This window comes from Loxodonta africana, chromosome 23 (genome assembly GCF_030014295.1).
Source record: "Loxodonta africana isolate mLoxAfr1 chromosome 23, mLoxAfr1.hap2, whole genome shotgun sequence".
NCBI lineage: Eukaryota > Metazoa > Chordata > Mammalia > Proboscidea > Elephantidae > Loxodonta > Loxodonta africana.
The window spans coordinates 72,930,630-72,950,228 of record NC_087364.1 but is presented as its reverse complement, the minus strand read 5'-3'; the positions used below and the strand labels follow the sequence as shown (position 1 = coordinate 72,950,228).

At 41.5% G+C, this 19,599-nt stretch overlaps 1 protein-coding gene across 2 annotated transcripts in view; it reads right to left on the bottom strand.

The window, feature by feature from the left end:
• Window positions 1-231: 231 nt before the first annotated feature.
• The window catches only part of GMPS (guanine monophosphate synthase), a 68,604-nt gene continuing 49,236 nt past the window's right edge, over window positions 232-19,599 (bottom strand). For both annotated transcript variants that reach the window (XM_010595935.3, XM_064275634.1), the window contains 11 exons: window positions 18,000-18,193; window positions 17,688-17,853; window positions 15,293-15,444; window positions 14,651-14,824; window positions 14,047-14,152; window positions 11,868-11,983; window positions 9,435-9,560; window positions 6,286-6,401; window positions 4,063-4,193; window positions 1,400-1,572; window positions 232-353 (listed from right to left, as the gene is read on the bottom strand). In XM_010595935.3, the coding sequence (XP_010594237.1) occupies window positions 252-353; window positions 1,400-1,572; window positions 4,063-4,193; window positions 6,286-6,401; window positions 9,435-9,560; window positions 11,868-11,983; window positions 14,047-14,152; window positions 14,651-14,824; window positions 15,293-15,444; window positions 17,688-17,853; window positions 18,000-18,193 (1,556 nt within the window). In that variant the 3' untranslated portion in view covers window positions 232-251. The remainder of the gene's footprint in view (window positions 354-1,399; window positions 1,573-4,062; window positions 4,194-6,285; window positions 6,402-9,434; window positions 9,561-11,867; window positions 11,984-14,046; window positions 14,153-14,650; window positions 14,825-15,292; window positions 15,445-17,687; window positions 17,854-17,999; window positions 18,194-19,599) is intronic.

The window sequence follows — 19,599 nt, the reverse complement described above, 5'->3', positions numbered from 1 at the left end:
CACATAAAGAACACGCAGGGACAGGCAGGAGCAGGATCAGTCTGTCTGCGCGTAGGCAATGGTGCCTTGACTACTGACCCATACACACTCTTCAGTTCCCTTCAGTTATCCCCAACTCAGCTCTTAAGCAGTAGATTTTTCCCGCAGAGAGCTCAGATGTGATGTAGCAGTGACAGTACTACATGTCAACACTGGGAATGGTTTCTCATCAAGTTAAACTGCACACAGTACTTTAAAGAACAACAAGTTTATTACTCCCACTCAGTAGTTCCTGGGGGCTTTGACGTTAAATCATACATAACTCGAGAAATACCAGGAATCTTCTTAATCTCAGTGACCATCTTTAGCACCACCTGTTATAAAACAAAGATCATGAGTAGAAGAGCAAGAACTACTGCACGTCAAACAGTCCTAGAGGGCTCATGTTTGCAATAAAAATTAAAACGCGATGTAGTTCCACTATTGTCCTCTGTGTGTGGGGGACAGTCTCTGATTAATCGTATGTCGTGAGCCTACATAAGAGACATTAATGACTTCAACTCAGCACTGCTCGACAGGTGGTCTGCAAACAGGCGCCTGTCGGTGAGCTGCGTTTGTTACTACCCCACGACAAGTTACACACAAAGAATGCGCAAGACGCTTAGAAGCTGTTATAGCAACCTGACACGGCTGTGGCATTCAAACATGCGATTTTATGTGTTTAGGCCAATGCTTCTCAAACTGTCTGTGGCTTCAACATACGACTCTGAGGCCATACTAAACACTGTCAAGTGTACAGGAAGGCAGGAAGGCCGGGCACTTGGCTGGCCAGAGATGTGGCAAGTTTGAGCCTGAGGGACGGCAGACTCTAAGCAGTGTTCTCCAATCCAGCTATAACCAGAGCCTTGCACCAGAGAACTGGAGCAGTGGGCCAACCAATAAAGCCTCGCTCTGATTTCTATTTGGTATTACGTAAAAAGTGCCTTTTGTGCAGTAGAGGGTGGAGGGGGAGCAGAAAGAGGGGAGATCATGGTCAAAAACGTAATCGTTAGGCAGAGCGTTCAGCTACTCGTGGGTGAGTAATGCCATAATGCCGTCAAATCTCATCTCTATTTTTAATGAACTCTTCTTCACTTCTAGGGTTTTCTTCTTCACTCAGGATATATTATTTATAAATTAGAGATTGGCAGGATTAGATAAAATTACAGATTACAGCTGGTTACTCTCCACACAGTAAGCAGACACTTGGAGTACAGTCAATGCAAGGCTTTGTCTGCTACAGCGTGTTAAACGGGAAATAAGAGCCCATCTCACGAACAGAGCACCAGAAATACCAACACTGTCACAGTCTGTTTCACTGACCATATCATAAAATGTACTACGTAACAGAAGCGTGCATCAGAAAGAAATGCCAAGTTACCTCCACAGGGATCTCATTGCCAGGCGTCGCAGGTATACCGGTCATGAAATCACTAGTGATGAAGGTTCGAATAACCACAGATCTCTGGCACGACGGCTGCTTCTGAAGTGGGTCCCGATCAAAATGTAACGGTGTCAGAATCACTGGCATCTGGCTGATCTTCCCAGCATACCCTAGAGAAAGGAAGTCTGCATGTAGAGCCAATCACAGAAAAGCAGTCTAACCCAGCTTCAACGTAACTCTCAGACAGCATCTAAAGCTTCACACACACCACAGTTAGGACTGTTGTCATGCACAGATTCCAGCTACTCCAACGGCACCGTACGCAGACGCAATCACAGATACAAGTGACAGAATTAGACATCTGCAGCGATACGCTACAGGGATGTGAGATAAATCAAAGCCACCTCGGCCACCAAATGCTCAGCCACAGGCCTGAAGGGGCCCACTTAAGCACCATTAAAGTTATAGGAGTTACGCCTTACTAGGCTTCAAGGAGCAACAATACTCTGTTCAAAGTTTTTGATAAATAATTCAAAGGAAAAACTGTAATATTTTTAAAGGAAAAAAGTTTAATTGCTTTACGTCCATGTTTTTTTTAAAAACAGGCTCTTCTAGATCCCTAAATCTCAATAACCATTAAACTGAGAGAGAGAACCACAATCGTGACTGATGTACTGACAGAATCTCCCCTTAAAGCCACACTGCAGACAAGAGCACACCGCACCGCCAAGTTCTACTGCCTGCGTCAGGCCTTTCACCGTGTGGCTCTGTAAAGGAGTGCCATCAATTACGTAGACTGCTCATTAAAATATTTTCCATCCATGCCGAGGCGGCTTTTTGGTAACTAGGTTTTGTTTGTATTTGTGTGGGGTAGGGATTGGAAGGTAAGAGACGAAGGGGGAAAACAAAGAAAACAGAAAAAGACAGGATTATGTTTTACGTTGTTGCTGTTAGTTGTTGTCGAGTCAGTTCCTACTCACAGTGACCCTGTGTACAACAGAACATAACACCGCCTGGTCCTACACCATCCTCACAATCATTGTTATGCTTCAGCCCATTGTTGCAGCCACTGTGACAATCCCATCTCATTGATGGTCTTCCTCTTTTTCACTAAGGTTCTACTTTACCAAGCATGATGTCCTTCTCCAAGGACTGGTCCCCTCCTGATAATATGTCCGAAGTATGTGAAACAAAGTCTCACCATCCTTGCTTCTAAGGAGCATTCTGGCTATACTTCTTCCAAGACATATTTGTTTGTTCTTCTGGCAATCCTTGATATATTCAGTATTCTTCGCCAACACCATAATTCAAATGCATCAATTCTTCTTTGTTCTTCCTTATTCATTGTGCAGCTTTCACATGTATACAAGGTGACTGAAGATACCATGGCTTGGGTCAGGTGCACCTGAGTCCTCAAAGCGACATCTTTCCTTTTCAAAACTTTAAAGAGTCTTTTGCAGCAGATTTGCTCAACGCAGTACATCATTTGATTTCTTGACTGTTGCTTCCATCGACATCGTGGATCCAAGTAAAACGAAATCCTTGACAACTTCAATATTTTCTCCGTTTATCAGGATGTTGCTTATTGGTCCAGCAGTGAGGACTGCAGAGTGGCCTCTCTAGGTCTCTGCAGACAGGCTCTGGGAAGGTGGGAAGGTGCAACGGTGCTCTGCTTCCACACTTCGGTCATTTGAAAGCAATGCCTAAGCAGCTCATCTTTCTCCTCATGAGGATGGCATTTTGAGAGTGTGAGAAAGATCAGTGTGCCTTCGAAAATTTTCCTATTCACCAGGTTACAGAGAAGTCACCAGCCTAAGACCCAACCATGATGACCCAAGTGGAAGGGGAAAAAAAAGGTAATTTTCCTAACCTGAAGCATCATATTCTCGAGTCTCACCTTTCCCTACGATTCCAATAAGACCCAGGGTGCACTGTGCTGGTCGTTAAAAAAAGTAGTATGTTCCATATTGGACTAAAATTAAAAGCCTCTAGCTCACAAAAATAAAGCCTGAAGCTATGTACTTGAAGGTAGTTCCATACCCAGAAACACACAAAAAAGACAAAAGCCGTAATGTTCCATACGGCCTTTCAAGGTATAACTTAGCTTGCAAGGCATTTTAAGGTGCTTGTCTACTAACCAAAAGGTTGGCAGTTCAAACCCACTGGCGGCTCCGTGACAGAAAGATGTGGCAGTCAGCTTTCGTAGAGATTTACAGCCTTGGAAACCCCAAGAGGTCACCATGAGTTGGAGTCAACTCGACGGAGGTTTTATGTTTGTTTTTGGCGCAAGGCATTTTAACAGGGCTGGTGGGAGAGAGGGGAGCTGCGTGCAGCAGGGGAAGGGAGGCAGACCAAGGACACCACACATGCTTGAATACAGTGTTCATGTATACGTATGTACACTATCTTCAGGAGAGTCATCACCATGCTTTCTAAAATGCACTCAACACATATATAACATACATTGTTGAAATGGGCATCGAGTTCTTCAAAGGGAAGGGATACATTTTATCTAGATGGCAGCACTGCAGAACCATTCATAGAATTAAATACTAAAAGCATGTGCATGTAAAATCATAGGCCGCAGCCCTCTGCCAGGAGTCACACGCCACGCTTCCAGACCCATCAAAGCGGCAGCATAAACAAGACGAGCAACTCACCCGACTCCCTGAGAATGTTATGGGCCTCAAAGTCAGCTTGGCGTAAGGTGCTGAGCACCCCTGTTGTCAAGAACGTAGGCGTGACATCTGTGGGCGGCTCCTTCACAGGTGGGCCGAATATATAGACAACTCTAAGGGGCAATGAGAACCATAAAGAAGGTACATTTTAGCACGAGAAGCAGGGCACGCAGAGTAACAACATCCTTTCCGTTTATTCTCAGGCTCCTCTTCAGTCCAGTTTAACTCCGCAAGTGGGTAGGACAGGATACAACCTACAGGAAGGTCTATGTTCTGTGAAGTTTCCTCGAAGGTTGTCCTCTGGAACACCAGTGTCTCAGAATATGCAATATATGTGGTTACCACAACCTCTTTTCATGTAAGTCTGTGGAAACACTAAGTTAAACAAATAAATGGGTTCCTTCATGACAAGACTTAAGAAACTGTGACATGTTAGTATGTACTGGAAATCTCCAAGGTGAGCCTGCAGTGAATTTCCCAAACTTAATTGAATACTCAATCTATTTTTCACTTTGGGAAACACTTCCCCCAAAGAAAGAGTCTCATCTCCACCTGACTAAATAGGACGTGGAATCCTGCTACCTCCTTTCAAAAGGCGTGACTGACTACCGACATAAGCTGACGAGTGAAGGACATGAGGACACACGGTAAGTGTTCACAGAAAGTCGGGTTCGGAACCTAACCTGAGGAAATCAGGATCAGATGATTACAACAAATTTAACTCAAGGCGTATCTTGCCACGGGTTTGAGGGGACTTTATTCCACCACCCTCACCCAGAAAGCAGGAGGCCACCAGGCAGACAGATGAGTGGCACCTAACTCTCTCCCTTCCAACTCCAGTTGGCAGGCAACTGTCCCGTTCAGGTAGCCCTGTCTTTAGTAAAGAAAATAAATCTCCCCTGGTAACTATCACTTCAGTTAAAAACAAAATAAAACAAAGGATACGCAAGCACACAAACACCTATGCAAGTACACATCAATGGTGAAGTTTAACAATGTTTTTTTCTTAGTGTGAAAGAAAACAGTATCAGACCCAAACTGCCGCCACCACCTCCTACTTCACTGCCTACTCCCCAAACGCACCCCAGAAGGGGCAAGGTTTTTATCCCATGCATAGAAAGTAAGTCACACTTTTGAACAGTTCACTTTCTAGATCTCACAAACAAACCTTACAAGAGAAAGCAATTAGGTAAGAGAATGTCACGTACCTGCTCTTTTTGCCTTATTATTTCTTACAAACAAGAGTGACCACTAGAGTGTACAGGGACAAACCACCTTTCACACTATACAGAACAGTAAAACTGAAACAGTCCCTCCTCATGCAAAGATCCCATCACGTAAACTACTAAAAAAAAAAAAAAATCTGCAAAAATGGGAAAATATCTTTAAATTCCATTATTTCCCAAAAAGGACTCTGACTAAGATGTCTGAAGACAACCAAGACTCTTTTAAGGGCTTACTAGGGTCATACTAAAACATCTAGTTTCTTATTTGTTGGCCGTAAGGCTTCTCTTCCCCCCACTCCGCTTCTTGGGAGAAGAAGGAAGGGGTTAGTAAGCATAGAAAATTCAACAAACACAAGACAGGAAGAGAAACTAGCACATAAAATGTGAGAGATCGAGTTTATACTTGGATGAGTACCCTCTGGCAAAAGAAAAAGAGAGAAGAAACTGTAAGAATGTTAGGAAATGAAAACCACTCATGGTATAGTAAAAGTGGAGTCAAAATCAGGGAAATTTTTGGTGTAATCTATAAAATTTATTTGGTTATTAGCATTCTTCAGAAGATGAATTACGAACCACTGTTTTTAACCAAGACCATTATCTCCATTCAAGACAGACAATTACAAATGTATCATTATTTAGGACACTAACAGTTTGCTCTTTTCAGTGTATTAAAGGTGCTTCTGTATTAGGGGAGCCCTGACGGCGCACTGGTTAAGAGCTGAGCTGCTAACCAAAAGGTCAGCAGCTCGAGTCCACCAGCTGCCCCCTGGGAACCCTGTGGGGGCAGTTCTACTCTGTCCTACAGGTTGCTGTGAGTCAGAATGGACTTGACTTGGTTATTTTTTTTCTTTGTGTATCTGAGAACCTTACATTCACTTGAGCAAGCCCTAATGGCTGCATCTTGGAAGTCATCAAGTGAACGCTTCCACACACCTGTCTCCAGCACACCTCACCCCTCCTCCCTGTGGCAAGAACACACCTGTTGATGTTGTGGCACATGCGAGGGATGAGCCTTGCCAGGAAGAGAAGAGACTCCCAGTCGATCTCATCTTTACTGGAGATCCCACACACGTAGCTGTAGGAGCGGCAGTCGCCCTGAAACACAGATACAACAAATACAACACAAACACAAGTACATCCGTTGCTTTTACGGCCTTTACTGAAGGTAAGATGGGCTGGAAAATATTTTGTGCACGGTGACGCCATTAAGAGTAATTTTTTGTCTTTTTGAATAGAAACGTAGTGTCTGAATAAAAATACACACTGGGTCGTCCTTGCCCAATGATATAAATGAATGCCATATTAAATCCTACCAGATCAGTTCAGACATAAAGAAAATGTCATGGTAAATTCAAGAACGTATTCAATACACGCCAGAAGCCCACTGAAGTTTCCTTCCTAATACCTGCCCAACTATAGACAGGCAGCATGCGTGACTCGGCAGACAAGACCTGCCTGTATTCACTGTGTGGAAAAAGCAGTCTTAAGGGGGGGGACTGAAAAACAATCCCATGAAGGTTTACTTATCAATTTCTTTAAAAATGAGCTAAAAAAATTTAAAACTAAGTTAATAAAACTGGTGGTATTTTTTAATCCAATATATTCACTTTAATAAGCCCAGATAAAAATCATAATTAGTATAGCAATAAAGTTTATTCCTTAATAAAGTAATTGTACTTGTAAAAAAAAAAAAAAAAAAAAACTCAAAACACACCACATTTAAAAGGTAATTACTCCTGTTCTTAGTCTCTAAGTTTTATGTGTGCTCCTCCAAAAACACTTTAAAAAGAAACAAAATCTGCTTATTAAAGTCAATCAAACTAAACTTAAAAGCAATTTAAAAAGTAACAGTCATTAGATTTCATTACCTAGAATGTCAGGGACTGAGAATAAGGTAATTCAGAGTATTTGAATACTAACTGAAGGGCGTCTATCAGTATTTGTTCACCAGTATTTTAGACGGGCATGCTCTTTAATTCAGGAAATCATCCTACAGAAATACACGAGTGACTGCTCAACCAGAGAGGACCTTCCTTGCTGAAATGCCTGTGATACTGAAAAGCCTGGAACCGTTCAGTCAACGACGGCACAGCCCCAAGTGCAGTTAAAAACAACAGCCTACCGCAGTGGTGTGGGAAAGTAAGATGTGCATGATCTTCAGGGAAAACAAGAACGGGGAACAGTAATGTGCATCTATAGTCAACCCCCTTTTGTTTCTTTTTAAAGTGTTTCTGGAGGTGCACACATGAAACTTAACTAGAGACTACGAACAGGGGGAATTACTTTTTAAATGTAATACATTTTGACTTTTTTTTTAACAAGTGCAATTTACTCCAGTATTAAGAAAATAAACTTCATTGCTATACTAATTATGATTTTTGTCTGGGCTTGGAAGGGTCTCAGCTTCAAAGGCCAAAGAGACTAAAGTTAGGTATCTCAGAACAAAAGAAACTTTTATTTTGGTGGGAAGAGTAGTGGAGTCTGAATATGTTTCATTTTTTAAAAAGAAACCACATACTCAACAAATTTTATTACCTGAAACATAAATTTATCAGACCCATTATGCATAACACTTCATTAAAAGCGGCGGTGGGGGGCACTTAGTTTAATTCAATTCTGTGCCTAGGAGTTCCCATACACAGTTGGAAATTCTCTATAATAGATCCACTTACAATTAAGAAAACTTTTAAAAGTAAAGTAACCTGTCTGTGTCTCTATTTTTATACAGTAGGGTAGTATCTAAGGAGCCTGCTGGTCAGCTCTCAGCTGCGAACTGAAAGGCCGACAGCTCGAACCCACCAGCTCTTTGGGAGAAAGGCGTGGCAGTCTGCTCCTGTGAGGATTACAGCCTAGGAGACCCTATGGGGCAGGTTCTACTCGGTCCTACATGGTCACTGTGAGCATAGGTGACCTGACAGCAAACAGCAACAGGGTAATATCTACCTGTAAATATCGCAGCAAATATAAAAATGAATGTATATATATGATAAATGAGATTACTCAAAACCACCGAGGAAAGAAAACATTTCTACGATTCTAAGAAGAGTTATTTCAATAGTGGTTTTAAAGCAGCCTTGCATGTAAGACTGTACGCAGCCTTTAAAAGAATGGGAGGATGAGTTCTGTAGCCAAAATACCTGGCTTTATCGTTTTCATGAACTAAGATGTTTCAGTTTAATTTAAAAGTAACAATGAATTATTCTCTTGTTTTATTTAAGGACAGATCTACATGCATTCAGGAAACAGGAACTTAAACTGTACAACTCCAATCCATATATTTAGGAAAAAAATATACTTACTAAGTTTTAAGCTTTTAAAAAAGTAAAGCGTAACTTTGCATACGTGATTCCACTTTTAAGAGGCCATTAGAGACACATCATACCACTGAGTTGAATTATACCTTTCCTAATTTCCATTTAACTATAAGCTCTAAATAACAGAAAAGAAACCTTAGTCTTCTCTATCCACCCAAGCTTTTTCCCAGAAAGTCACTTGAGGATGATATAAACACAAGAAAACTTAATGCAATCATTTTATAAGCAGCATTTTAAAAGCGAGAAGTACATCACTCCCACATGCTTTTACAATTGGAAAAACAGCTATAAATACAAGAATGTTGGTTATACATCATCACAGTGAAGAGAAAGAACATATTGAAGACGCAGAGAACACTGATACAGGGAACACACAAGCTGAGAACAAAACCTACATGGTGTAAGGTATTCATTTGGGGGGCTTTACTGCAGTTAAAGACTTCTAAAGCCACCGTATGTTTCACAGACCGGAAGATAATTAAAGACGTGCTTTCTTGGTACCTGCTCCTCCCGGCAGATGCAAACAGGCCAACGCCACAGCAAATGCTTCTTTTCCTTTTTACTTTTGGTTAGAGTTGACGTACGTTCCCAAACTAGAAGATCTCAGCCTGGATATTTAGTTCCTATAACCTTACTTGCTCCTTAAACATTCTAGAAAATACTGCCTTTTACTTTTCTCGACCTGACGTCTACGCTTCTGTATTTCACTTTCCTGCATCAGCCACCTGCATACCCATCATTCCTATTGCATGATTGGTGGAACGCGCCAAGTGCAAACTGTCACGTCCCAGGTCAGCACATTCACACAGCTCACCTGCACGCCCACAGTTTTAATCGGCAGCAAGAAGGCGTTCAGTGAATGCAGGCTGGTAATTTGCATCAGCTTCTCCTGGTCCTCTTCCGTTGTACAGGCTTTGACTCTTTGTAACAGGGTATGTGGCTGAGAAAACCAAAGAGACATTCCTTCAGGTGTCAAGAAACAAGGTATTCACTCTTTCAGCATCTATCAATTACGCACTCTGTGTGTCTACACTTACTGGTTTACAGCAGTAGATCATATTTCACATTTACGTGACCTATACGTGCTATGCAGTATACCAGAAATTCATTCATGAGGGCTAGGGCTGTGACGAGGTTAGAAAATCCCAGGATGAGAGCCACAGACCAGATCTACGCACATCAGGGCTTTCACCCTCTCTCACTAGCAACAGGATGCCTCAGCTGGATCACACCTTCTCCCTATCTCTAATACTACTTTTGGTCACAGAGTCAATTCTGGCCGAAACAAATACAGCTCCACCAGCTCCCCTTTTTGGTTTGTCATTTGCCTAGTATGTTTTATAATTCTTTTAATTTAGTTCTGTCCCTAGGTATTAGAAATCTCTTGTAAACAGGCTTTCTCATTTTTTAACTTAGTTTGACAATCTATGTCTTATTTTGGGTTAATGATATGGCTGGATCTCATTCTCCTATCTTACTCTATACTTCTATTTGCCTCACTTTTTATGGCTTATTTCTTGCTGTATACTCAACTGGTGATTTCCCTCAGCTCACTTCTTTCTCCTTTACCAAGTCTGAAGTGAAACCATTTATTTCTATTCTTTTAGTAGTTCCCCTTAAGTGTTAACGGGAGAGAGTCAATCTCTGTCCCCCCTGCAAACAGCAAAAGCATCTTTGAGTATTTTAACTCCAATCAACCTCCATTCTGGCTTATGTGTTCCATTCTGGTTTACGTGCCCCACTCTGGCTTATGTGCCAGGCTGAGAACCGCTGCTTTTAGTTTCTTATGTAAGGAGTTGTTAGTAGTAAGTTCTGTTTATCTGAAAGTGTCTTTATTTTGCCCTGGTTCTCAAAAAGGAAGTTTAGTCAGAAATCTAATAGCCATCGACCATTATTTCCTCTTGGCACTGGAAAGTCTTCCGGTGTTTCCTGTTGCTTTCAGAGTAACAGACCGTCCTTTCAGGTGATCCATCTTTTTTCTGGGGCTGCTCTGTCCTTGGCGGTCTGTGGTTTCACTAAGGTACGCCTACTGGGCCTCCAATGCTCTTCCTTTATCCTGCTTGGGATGTGTTATGTTTCCTGAATCTGTGGCATCATGTCTTCCACCAGTTTGAAGAAACTCAAATATTTTGCCTATTATCTCCTTCTGGACATACGCTGGAGTTGACTTCCTCACTCTCTTCTCCACCTCCATGTCTCTTAGCCTCTTCTATCCATATTTTCTTTGCTGCTTTGTTTCAACTTCTAGATAATTGCTTTACATCAGTCCTCAAATTCACTAATTCTCTCTTTAGCTGTTTTTATCTCTAGGACTCAGTTGTTTTCTTTTTCAAATCTGCCTGGGCTTTTAGTCTCTCACACTTTATTCTTATTATCAACAGCTTTTTATTTCTATTCACTTCATGTTCTCTATCTGCTAGTTCTGGTATCTGAAGTCTCTGAGGGTCTGGTTCTGCTGGTGTTTCCACTAACTCTCATTTGTGGTACACTAGTTCTACACCTGTTTTGTAATTTTTTCTTGTTAAGTTCACATTTATTAGAACTCTGTTATGAAAATTCTTTGTGGCCAGATGCAGGCACCCCAGAGAAAATTTACATTGCTTCTATCCTGGCTCATGGAGAAGCACTTTCAACCCAGGTCCTTCACGTTAAAACTCTTAGCTTACAGTTTATTCAGATCATGCACATTATGAATTTAGGCCGCAAATCACAGAAGGGCTGGGAGACTCTTCCACACAGTCTCAGTTTGGAGCCACAGTGTTGCTGAGTGTGAAGCTGTCTGACCCAATTCCCAGCCTTTCTTGGACCTGAGGTCTCCTGTCTAGACACCTGTGTTATGAACGGAACGGGTAAAACCAAAGCTCTAGGCTATATGATTGGCTCCTGCCCTCAGAACAGCAGACAGCTTCAGCTTCCAGTTCATTTCTGCCTTAAAAGACTTCCCTTACTTTCCCGTAATACATAAGGAAGTGTTTTAAAATGCTTTACCGAATTTTTTGAGGGAATTCGGGATATCCAGTCTGTTATGTGGCTGGAAATAGACACCTGTGTTTTAAAGTCTGTTGACTACTTTCGTGATAATCATTTCAAAAGCTAAATTATTCAGAGTTTTGAAATAATGAAACCCTAATAAATTAACTGTAAATACTAGAGTGAAACAAGAATCCAGTCAATATTTTGAACTGACTAGCCATGTCTTCTTAAAGCTCCTATAATGTATAATTATAAGTTCAATGCAAATTATAACCTTTTTAACACTTGCAGAAAAATCAGCTACAATTTTCAAAATATTGTTGGTTTCAGGAAAGTCCTTACAAATATAAGGTTCTTCAGCACATATTACTCTGATTGCCAGGCCAGGACCTAAAGATAAGAAAAACAGTGGTATAGTGGTATTTAATATAAATGTTATATTTGATACAAAACTTAAATATAAAAATGCTGGTATTTCCAAAATATAAAATCCTTCCAAAAATTAAAATCAATCTGCCAACATAGTTGAAAGTTTCTTAAAGTGTTTAATTTTGAACATAGCAATTAGTTTCCCATCCGATGCACCATTTTTTTTTAGAATGCTTCAATTCTATCAGGATCAGTGATTTCTATCTCCTGCTTTTGACAGTGCATGTCCTGTCACAGATTCTCCAATCACTATCTGTAATTCACAGTATGTTAAAGTTTTTATTAAGGAATTCTCTGACATACACAAAGGTAAAGAGGATGGTATAACTAACCACCTTTTATCCCTCACCCAGCTTGAACTACCTATCTGATTTTAGGAAAAGTAGAATGCTCTTTTAAAAAAAAAAAAGAGAGAGAGAGAAAGAAATCAAAGAATAATATAAGAGTGTTTTAATTTCAACAAATATGAACTGGTATTTCTACTTTACCAAATAATTAAAAGGATAAAAACACGAAGTATGCATGCATCCAAGAAAAACTGGGTTCTGCTGTTTTACTAGAAGAAGAGGGAAGACATATTTACCACTGCAATAAAAATACCACTTTAGATGCCTGGATTAGAGATAAAATCACAGCCATGTCCATTAATTCCTGTCTTATTCTGCATCTTTAGAATAATTAACTTATTTAAGATAGTTTGCCTAAATTATTTTTAAAGCAGCAAAGCCCTTTTTGACAGTGAAATCTTACATGATAAAAAACCCGACAAAGAATAAAATCGGGATCAAGGACCTAGAACCACTCCCCCCCACCATTACATCTGTAGACCATCCCTCTCCTAACACCCAGGCTAGGGATTGATCTGAAATTACTAGATTTGAAGTTTATTGATATAGACAAGTGCCAATCACCACACGGGTTGCACACTGATAATAGTTTATAGGGGCAGTTATGGTGGTGAAGAGAACATGCCCTGGGGTGAGATTACTGGGGTCTGAATCCTGGCTCCACACCTTCTAAGCTACATAGCTTCTGGCAAATTTTTGCCTCAGAGCCTATGTTTCCTCATCTGAAAAAGCAGGATAATGGCTGTGTTCGCTATGAGGATAAAATAAGACAAAATATGTAAAGTGTTTGGCAATATATCTAGCACGTAGCAAGCATTCAAGATGTTAGCTATTACTTGTTTTCTAATTTAATTATCCATTCTCTCAACTCATCACCTAATTACTATTACAGAGAGCTAAAAATTGAAGTATAAGGTTTGCCCAACAAAAATATGGTTTTTGTTGTTTAAAGTTAGGACTAAAAGTCCTAACTTTAACCAAATATTGCCTCTAATTAATGCTTTCTAAGTGACAGCTGATAGCTATTTAAATTAAGTATTTTCCTCTATTTAGTCAAGAATTAGTTACATACAACATTGTGCAACGAAGTGGTTCACGCAGTTACACAAGTCAGTCATACGATAAGGAGTTTAGAGAACAAAGCTTTAATATTTATTTCTTCCACGGAACATATCATGGGATAGTAGAAAGAACATGCAATTCTTACCTCTACCACTAAGAATCGTGTGACAATATTATTAAAATGCCTTGGTTTTCTCATCTGATGGTACACTATATACCAGACTCGCAAGGGTAGTATAATATTTAAATACAAATAATTATGGAAAACGAGTGTAACACAAGCCAAAAATCAAACTCACTGCCACCGAGTTGATTCCGACTCATAGCGACCCTATAGGACAGAGTAGAACTACTCCATACGGTTTCCAAGGAGCGGCTGGTGGATTCAAACTGCTAACCTTTTGGTTAGCAGCCGAGATCTTAACCATTGTGCCATCAGGGCTCCATGTGAAGTATACACAGTAAGTACTAAAAAGAATGTTTTATTCCCTACCCACCCTTTCTCTCATGTCACGCATTTCCTGAGATGACAAACTATTTCCAAACTGTCTGTGCTGATTTTCCCTCCCGTGAAGTCACATGGCCAATCCCACTGAATTCACCCACATTCCTCACCTGGAAATGGATGCCTGGAGACCAACTCTTCTGGAAGTCCGAGCTCTCTGCCCAAAGCTCTCACTTCATCTTTATGAAAATCTTTCAGAGGCTCTATTACTTTTCCCTACAAGGAGAAAAAGGCCAATCAATACAGCCCAAATGTCCATCAACTGATAACAGACAAGTAAAAGATGGTCTACAGACAAGTAAAAGATGGTCTATCCCTACAATGGAGTATTATTCGGCAGCAAAAAGGATTAGAGCACTGATAAATGCTACAACATGCGTGAACCTTAAAAACATTATGCTAAGTGAAAGAAACAGCCAACTGCCCAAAAAAAAAAAAAAAACCATATTGTGTGATTCCATTTATATTTGACTTGTCCAGAATAGGCACATCTAAAGACAGACAGTAGGGTGATGAAAACGTTCTAAAATTAGATGTGCTGACGGCTGCACAAAACCCTGTGAATATACTGAAAACCTCAACTGTACACCTTAAATGGGTGAACTGAATCTTATATGAATAAAACTGTTAGAAGGAAGAGAAGCTGGGCGGATGGGGGAAGAAGGGAAGCTCTCCATGTATCTACGTTATAGAAACGTTCTCCTAAGTCTTTACCTCTTCTCTCAGCTTTCTGATAAGCTCTGTGTCATTGTGATGGGTTTTGATGAGTTCAGCTTTGCCACTGGCAACAAGGGACGCACTTTCAATGAGATCAGGCCGCAAGGTGCCCTGGGCAAGAAAAACTTCCTCGGGTTTCAGGTTCATTTCTCCAATTACTTCATTGGCAATCTATAACCAAGGAGGTAAAACAATCTTCAAAGAAGGTGGCAACATTTTACACTTTCGGCTGAATTTCTAAGAGCCTTTTTGTAATGTGACCAGGAGATGAGATCCACAAATCCCCAACATAAAATCCTTTAGGAACATGTGTTTTAACGTGATTCAAAAAGGTGTGCAAACACCCCTTCAAAAGCCTGAAATCCAGCCACTGAAATACTCAAGGTCAAGGTCCAAGATCAACTGAACACAGCTTGAAGAGCCAGAATGGCAGCCTGCAACATAAGTGTATGTCATTTTTGTTTAAACGTAAAACTGTGTCTACTGATCAATATTAAACAATATACAATCAGACTCTGACCCCAAAAAAAGAATCAAAATTAGTCAGAAGATTTGGCTATTTGATAGAACAAGAACAAACAAATACTAAAATTCTCATTAAAAAAAGTACACACTGAAGATATTAAAAAGAAAAGACACCTTAACAAAAGTGTCCCCAATGATTTTCCTTTTCTCCTCAGGACTTGTGGTCATATTTAAGGTTTTGCTGATCCTTTTCCGGGGGGTCCTGTCTTCATCTGAGATTGGCAGAGCTGTCGTTCCATTGTAGAAGGAATGAGCAGCATTTATCACTGGGGGAGAAGGGAAAAAGGCATCTGGTAAACTGGTAAGATAAACCACAAAACAACAGGTCAAGCTAGACAAAGGAAATCTAACCTTTTGATCTCCCCCAAGTCTGCCGACATCTTCCAGAACTACCAGTAAACCATAACTCACACCTTTCAGAATCATGAGTTTTGTTCTAAGATTCCCGTGGCATTCAATGATCAAAACGAAAACCAAACCCACTGCTGTCAAGTCGATTCCAACTCATAGCGACCCTATAGGACAGAGTAGGACTGCCCCATAGAGTTTCCAAGGAGCGCCTGGTGGATTCAAACTGCCGACCTCTTGGTTGGCAGCCGTAGCACTTAACCACTGCGCCACCAGGGTTTCCACTCAGTGATCAAGGGCTAGGATACCACAGAGTATGCTGGCTGCTTCTCCTGTTCAGTGTTCCATAAGAGCAACAAGGAAAACTCACAAGCAAGAAGCACGGCCCCAGTGGCTCACATACAGGGTACCCAAGTCCTGAAAACTGCAAACTGACTAGCCTCCTGAAGCGCTGATGTTTATGAACATGTCCTTTTATACACAATCTGACTAAAATCTCCATTTGGTAGTAAGGCTTAACAACTGGTGGGCCTCGCCGTAAGATGTCGAAACAGCTGGGTATTTCACTGGGGGACATCCAGTGAATTTGTACATCTTTTTCTTAAGCTGGTTAATTATCCCAGAGAAGACACTTCCAATCTCCTGCTTATCAGTGTTCCGGTAATTGAACGGGACGGGGCGGGGGAGTGTGTGATGTGTGTGTGTGTGTGTGTGTGTTGGGGGGGCAGGGAGCCTCAATCACTGAGACTGTGTGTGTGTGTTGGGGGGGCAGGGAGCCTCAATCACTGAGACTGTGTGTGTGTGTTGGGGGCAGGGAGCCTCAATAATTCAGCGTGTGTGTGTCTGTGTGTTGGGGGCAGGGAGCCTCAATCATTCAGACTGTGTGTGCGTGCGCACACATGCACGCACGTACGTGTGTTGGGGGCAGGGAGCCTCGATCATTCAGTAAATCGATTTTCACTTAATCCGACTGTTCTGAATGTGGAAACTTACCGCACCCTCAACTGTGCCTGGTACTGCTATGCAAAGTCCAGAGCCTCACTTCTGGCCTCTCTAGAGAATAAACCTAGTCTTCTACAGGGGAGGGCCAGTTTGCTCCCATGTTATAGAAAAGATCTGTTTCTCAGATTTTCCACAAATTCCTGTTTTAGGCTCACTCATAGACCCCTGCCCCAAAAGAAACCCAATGCTTCCAACCACTGAGGCTTCCTAGAATTCTGCAGCACAAATCAGCTTGCTCTTTGTTAGCTTCCCCCACCAAGGTTTCGGCTTCCTCCATTCTGTTATGTCAATTACCAAGGGCAGGCCCAGGTTTTTATAGTGCCCGAAACTCTGACAATGTGGAGGCCTCCTTCAAGAAAAAGAGCAGATTAGGTATTTAATCTGCTTAAGTTATAGTGGAATGGCTAACCATAACTTAACTAGACACAGAAACAACTCCAAATCACACATATACCACTAAACCCAAACTAGATGCGTCCCCGACTAAACTTCTTCTTGGCCTGATCCCTGGAATGCCCACAGCCACTCCAACACCACTAAGTTTCCCGTGACCTTTATAGAAAAAAGGGACTATACACTCTTCACCGCCCTTCTCTGCATAAGCCCGTCTGCAAATAATCTGTGTGCCTGTTACAGGAAGGCCTGCGTATTCCCATGTGTAAATAATATTATGGGATAGGGTAGGAAAAAAATAATTTAAAAAAGAACGACTAGAGGAGAACGGGACCGTAGCTGAAAAACTGTAACTTACTAATCTAATGCTAAAAAAAAAAAATTGCCGTCAAGTCAATTCCGATTCACCACAGCCGCACGTGAGGAAGAGGAGAACTGTATGCCATGGGGTTTTCAGTTTTTCAGAAGGAGATTACTTGGCCTTTCTTCCAAGGTACCTTTAGGGGGACTCAAGCTTCCAACCTTCTGGTTAGCAGCCAAACATGTTAACCATCTGCACCACCCAGAGACTCCAAAGTACAACATTAGCAGTAATCAAAAGTTTCAAAATATACACTGGGACTCCTCTTGAGCCAAAAGTAATTTTAATGTAAAAAAATTTTTTAAATTTCAACCTTCAGCTTAATGTGAAACTGTAGCTGGTTAAGGTCATGTTCATTTCAACGAGTCCTGACATGTAAACTCATTTTTCTCGGCCCGTCAATACCTTTGACCTGAATGCCAAGCTCTCTGAGGGCTTCTTCTACAGACTGGCTCTCTCGTTTCCGCATGAAGCCATTATCGATGTGCACAGCAATGACCTGGTCATGGTTCAGGGCACGATTCAGCAAAGCCGTACAAACTGTCGAGTCGACTCCACCACTGAGCAAAACCTACAAGCGAAAAGAAAAGGAAAACCAAATTGAACAGAATAAACAAAAAGAGAATAAAAACTATCACACTGCTTCCGGTAGCAGTCCACCTCGCCCAGTAAGTATCTAAGGGCTGAGTTGCTGACAGGAACTGATAAACTGCTCACCAGCACTTTGGATGTGCCTACTCTCTCCTTGATCTCTCGAATGCACTCGCGTTCTCTGTTCTGCACGGTGAAAGTCCCACTGCAGCCTGCGATGTCGTAGAGGAAGTTTTTCAGTATCACTTTCCCATTTTCCGTGAGGCCAACTTCAGGATGGAACTGCGCTCCGTATAATTTTTTACTTTCGTTTGCTATACCTTTAGGGAGAAAAGAATAAAAAATTAAAACTTTTTGTGTTGAAAACACTGAATGAATACCCCCATAATTACTCAGAATTTTCTTCCCCTACGAATGTTAAAATTGATACACTTTAGTGGATTTGTGGAAACCCTGGTGGCATAGTGGTTAAGTGCTACGGCTGCTAACCAAAGGGTCGGCAGTTCAAATCCGCCAGGCGCTCCTTGGAAACTCTATTGGGCAGTCCTACTCTGTCCTATAGGGTCGCTATGAGTCGGAATCGACTCGACGTCACTGGGTTTTCTGGGAAGACAGTGCACTAAATCCTACACAGAGACTACTTCACAGTACCCTGGTTTCTCCACCCAGGTTGCTTCAACTGCCTTTCTGTTTAATGCAAAGATAATCCAACTTGGGTTCTCAGGTTCTACATGGCTTCCACAAGCAAGGTGTAGCTTTTTAGGTACCAATTTCCTGTATTAGAAGACGCTCATATATCAGGCCTGTCAGAACATTGTTTCTTTCTTGCTTATCATTAACCACAAATACACCTCCACTAACTTGAGTGATACGTTTATATCAAATTATTGATTACCTACTAAGCAGCAGACGTTAAGCTCGATATTTTGCATGCGCATTTAATACCTCTATTTCACGGCTCTGAGATGTTAAGAAACTTGTCTAAACTCACAGCTAGTTAGTTACATCAGGCCTGGTAAGCTCCCAAACTTATGCTCATTCTATTGTGCCACAGTACCTCACACTTTCTTTATTGGGCTTCCAGGATGCCCAACTCTACCTTGGTTCACTTCTCATCTCACTGGCTGCTCCCTCTGAATCTTCTTTGCTGGCCCCTCCTCACCTTGCCCATCTCTACACATGGAAGGGGACCAGAGCACAGCCCTCAAACCTCTTCTCTAAACATTCTTGAGTGACCTCACACTCTAAGGCTTTAAAAGCTACCACATGCTATTAAGGTGCCCTGGTGGTACAGTGGTTAAGAGCTCAGCTGCTAACCAAAAGGGTGGCCGATTGAGCCCACCAGCCACTCCCTGGAAACCCTATGGGGCAGCTCTATTCTGTCCTGTAGGGTCGCTATGAGTTAGAATCAATTTGACAGCAATGAGTTTGGTTTATACGCTATTAAACTCCCAAATGTATACCTCTGGTCCAGTTTTCCCCTCTGAAGTCCAGACTCATCTATACAGCTGCCTATTCAACACCTTATTTATTTTAATGTTTACTGAGTACCTCAAACTCCTGCAGTCTTTCCCATCAGGTAAATAGAAACTTCAACCTCTGCTGCTCAGGCTAAAACTTGATTCTACATTCTAACCCCCTCCAACAGCAATCCTTTGTCTCTCCCTTCAAAACGTATCAGAATCCAATCACTCGTCACCACTTCCACCTCTACCACGCTGGTCCA